Source organism: Limulus polyphemus, unplaced genomic scaffold (assembly GCF_000517525.1).
Source record: "Limulus polyphemus unplaced genomic scaffold, Limulus_polyphemus-2.1.2 Scaffold1701, whole genome shotgun sequence".
Classification (NCBI taxonomy): Eukaryota; Metazoa; Arthropoda; class Merostomata; order Xiphosura; family Limulidae; genus Limulus; species Limulus polyphemus.
The window spans coordinates 102682-107055 of record NW_013667311.1 but is presented as its reverse complement, the minus strand read 5'-3'; the positions used below and the strand labels follow the sequence as shown (position 1 = coordinate 107055).

The 4374-nt window shown below is 31.1% G+C and overlaps 1 protein-coding gene across 2 annotated transcripts in view; it reads right to left on the bottom strand.

The window, feature by feature from the left end:
• Positions 1 to 1340: 1340 nt before the first annotated feature.
• Positions 1341 to 4374, bottom strand: part of LOC106464621 — a 7535-nt gene continuing 4501 nt past the window's right edge. Inside the window, exons 3-4 of one of the 2 annotated variants that reach the window (XM_022392341.1) lie at positions 3155 to 3223; positions 1341 to 2078 (exon numbers count right to left, since the gene is read on the bottom strand). In XM_022392341.1, the coding sequence (XP_022248049.1) occupies positions 1903 to 2078; positions 3155 to 3223 (245 nt within the window). In that variant the 3' untranslated portion in view covers positions 1341 to 1902. Of the gene's footprint in view, positions 2079 to 3154; positions 3330 to 4374 lie in introns of both variants that reach the window. The other variant, XM_013924776.2, reaches the window with a different exon arrangement.

The window sequence follows — 4374 nt, the reverse complement described above, 5'->3', positions numbered from 1 at the left end:
AAAGAGCTTTTATATTTTATTTACTTATCACTAGATAAACTTTTTACAAGTTTTGTTTGTTTATGATTTTAAAACGTGATGCAGTAAGCATCAGATTATTTAGCAAATTTAAAATGTGTTACTCTTATTCAAACTGTTCCAGGTATGGAAAAATATGTCCCAGTTTTTCACTCTGGAAATCTGGTAACCCTACATATGGTTATAATACAGCAGGTTTTGTAAAATTTATAGTTTTATTTTACGGTATTTTAAAACGTATCTATTGATTGTTGGAAATGAAAGCTGAGGAAAATTATCACCCAGTAAACTTTCTATCATAAAAAAAATGAACTTTTTTTAGGTATGCCTTTTAGTTATTTTGATATTATGATTGGCTTCTCACGTTATCTATATATTTAATTTTTTCCAAATGTTGAACCATTCTCCCAGAGTGAATTAAAAATTGTTGAAACATCATGAATTAATGTTAAAACTTTAATTGTAGTTTCCATCTTTGAATAATTTGAAACGGATTTACCAATAATTAGAGATCTGACTAGTTACTCTTGTCTTGTCAAGGGTAGATAATCGAAATTAATTAATTTTATTTGAGAATAAGACAAATAGGTTTCGAAGTGTACATGAGCTGTGGTGCGTTGCACTTCGAATTTGTTAAAAACGTTTTGTTTTGTTTTTCGGTGTGTCTTTGTTAAAGAGTATCACGTTTTATATGCTTACCAAAATGTGCCTCCATAAAAGGTTTAAACATGTAATACAGAAAATGTTTCACATATTTGCAATAAATTTATACAGTACGAAAGATTAAAATAATGTTTAGAAATAGATATGACCAAAACAGGGTCGAAGAGCATTTTATCTCTATTTCTATGAAACTAACTATACTTGACAGGAATTAAAAACAGAATAATCTTTATTTCAATTTCACTTATTTCCTTGAGGTCGAACTAATAAAATAAAATTGAAATTTATTGTCAACTAAATATGACATATCTGTGTAAAAAAAAAGAAAAAAAAAGAAAGAAAGTGAGAAAAAAATTAAATACAAAATTCGACCATTAAATAACATCCAGTTACAGTAGCTGATGAAAAATGTTAACTCTCCTATCAAAATCGGAAATAAATCTATTGATTTTCAAGACTAAGTTCCGTATAATTAATACAATAGAGGTGGATGTTTAGAAAAACACACAATCATCAAATAACAGTGGTTCCATATTTCAGAAAATCGAATAAATCAAAATAAATCCAGCTCATGTTCTACTTTCAAGGCCAAACAATATATGTATTCTTTTTGCAGACAAATTTAGTGAGGTAATATCATAATGTGCGGTATATTGTATTATACAAGTACAAAACAATGATATCAAATATCACTCAATACAAATAAGTACTAAAAAAATCGAAAACTAACCAGTTGATTACATGTAGATTAGGTTTACAATTCAAAGCCTCAAGTTAAGTAAAATGTGAATTACGTCTGTGTACATCAGTTTCATAAGAATTGAGACTGCAATTTATGACAATAACTTACATATTAATATCTACGTGTAGTAAGGCAAATTTCTGCACATATAAAATTCTTTTAAATTTTTATAAATACGTGTTTTAATACCTAATTTATATTTGTGTATTTCCACGGCAAGCAAGGAAAATTTGTGTCCCTTTTCCACAGTTTTTGTTACTAATACTATACCATACTGTTACTATACCCTACATTCGGGGTATTGAAGCTACGTAGTTATGACGTTTTTGTTTTGTTTTTCTTGTACAAATGATTTCGTTTTTATTATTATTTCACGCCTTTTCGATCCTTGAAATGGTCAAGTATTTTGTACGAACGTTGTTTCATGGTTATAGGATCGCAATAAAATGGGCGGTATTCAACGCGTTACATTATCCTTTTCAAAGTTCTGGTCTCTTAGCAACAACTACAGCATAATTAATATTCCAGATCACATTGCCATCTTTTCCCCTCTTCACGTTCTTTAGGGCTACTTTCAACATTTCTTTGGTGAACACGTGTTGTTTTCCTTCCGGTATGACTTGAATCAGTTGTTTAAAAAGAGACTTAACACATTCTGTAAAATAAAAGACAAAAAAAAAAAAAAGAAAAGAAAAATTCCTCAATAATCATATTTTTTAACTTCTGTAAATGCGTAATTGCAGCTTATTATAATCTTTTTTATTTTACAGGTATTTAAAAAAATATTACATGTTTTAATTTGTCATATTTAGAAAATTATAAACCAAACGATAAAAAGAAGATTTATAACTATAGTTTCTCCATTGCAGCATTACCGAATTAAAATAATAAAAAAAAGGTTTCATAATTCTTAGTGTAGTTACTATAATTATTAACTTTTCACTGCTTTATTAAAGTATTTAGTAACTGCAATGAACACAGAGTTAAAATACTGCATTATTTGAGTTTTTCTTTATCGTTACTATATTAAATCATGTGGCTACAGAAAAATATCGAGCACACATACTAGCATAAAACATAATCCCAGCTTTCCAAATGGTTTGAGATTTGGTTTTAAAAGTGGTTATAAAGACTAATTATCAACAAGTTAAGAACCTTTAAAAAAATCAATAATAATCAGATCTGTTCTGTCAAATTAACACTCAAAATACTTCGAGCCCAATGGCTTATAACACCTAAACTTAGGGATCGGTACCTGTGGTGGGCACAGTGCAGATGTCCTATTGGACAGATTTTCGCTTATCAACAAAGAAGTTTCTCAAATATTAAGTAATTTTGAAAAATTTATAGAAAAAAAAATGTTTGTTAAATATTATGAAGAAAACAGAAATAGTTTTTATTTGGATGTTTTCTATGAATGTATCGCAAAATGAATTATAATCGCGTGTGCAAAACTTCAGACAATAACAACTGCTCTTTCGGACTTGTGCTGTCTGATTTACCTAGATTTGGCGCCTGAATCGCAATCTGGGAGTCGCAAGTTCGAATCCCGTCTCTAAACATGCTCACTCGTTCAGCTTTGGGGGGCGTTTGTAAGAGAATAGCTCATGAGTTGACTAAGGTGCCTTCTTTCAATTCTATCAATTCTAAATTAGGGACAGTTAGCGCAGATACCCCTCTAGTGTCATTTTTGACTAAACTAAAAAAAAAAGAAAAATAACAAAGATATACCTTTATACTCGTCGTCGTCGGTAAAGGTGTAGCAGAAATCAACAAGTTTTGTTTTCAACACTTGATAGCCTGCTTGATCCAAGAGAGCAGAATAAACTCGGTCAGCATGTGGGTGATGAAACCAGAGACGGTTACAATTATCGTCTATCAAATCCACAACCAGATCTGAAACCGTCTGTCTCAAAAACACAAAACAACATTATATACATTTTCATGACAGATGTGGACCTGCTAACATTTTAAGCATACTAATACTTCAATGATGAGTGCCTAAGTAAAAATGGTAAATATTTACCTTGGTTTTCTAAGAGCAAAATAAGTTTATTTGCGTAACGAAATGAGCTGATAATAAATGTTATTGAAACGCTGTAACCCGGATTATTTGTATATACAGCTAACACGAACTAAAATGTCATCCAAAACAACTTGGTCGACAGGACTTCGCTTTTCCCCACTTCACTATTAGAAACTAAAAGTGTTATTTACACATACTTGTACGGTAGTCCTGTTTTTGAAGCTCTTGAACTCTGAATTTCTCGTACGCCATCTGCCTACTGAACTAAAGAGTTAACTTTTTAGAAACTCTTACTAAAACACTTTTAGAACAATTAAATCTATTAGAGTCTTCCCCCCTCTTATAAACAAGGCCCGTCATTTCAGGGTTGTAGAAACTGAACCTGTCACACTCTTTCCCTCTTGTGTTTAAGCAAACTTACATAATATTTACAAATATATATATATATTACATCCAGACATGTAGTTATCAACGAGTTTTCTTTTATTAGCCAATTCCTATGGATGAAGACAATTCTAATTGGTTTTTCAATTTAGTTTTACAACTCTATACCCTACCCACTCTAAGACTCACTCAAAGTAACCTCAGATGTTGTTCACAACAATAAACATTGTCATTGATTACCAATATGAGTAATTACTAATAATGATGCCTCAAGTGGCTCAGCGATAAATCTGAGGGCCTACATCGCTAAAACCGGGTTTTGATACTCGTGGCGGATACAACACAGACAACCAATCGTGCGGCTGTTTGCTCAACAACAAATAAATAATAGTAATAAAACTAACAATGAGCTGTATATTAAATATATTACAGGTAAAAAAAAAAAAGAAAACGAAGTTGGCTCCAATGCCAGCCTCCGTGACTGGTTCTCCAGATCGCTGGTTTAGCCATGGTTTGAGATGTTGTTGTTCTAACCTGCTTG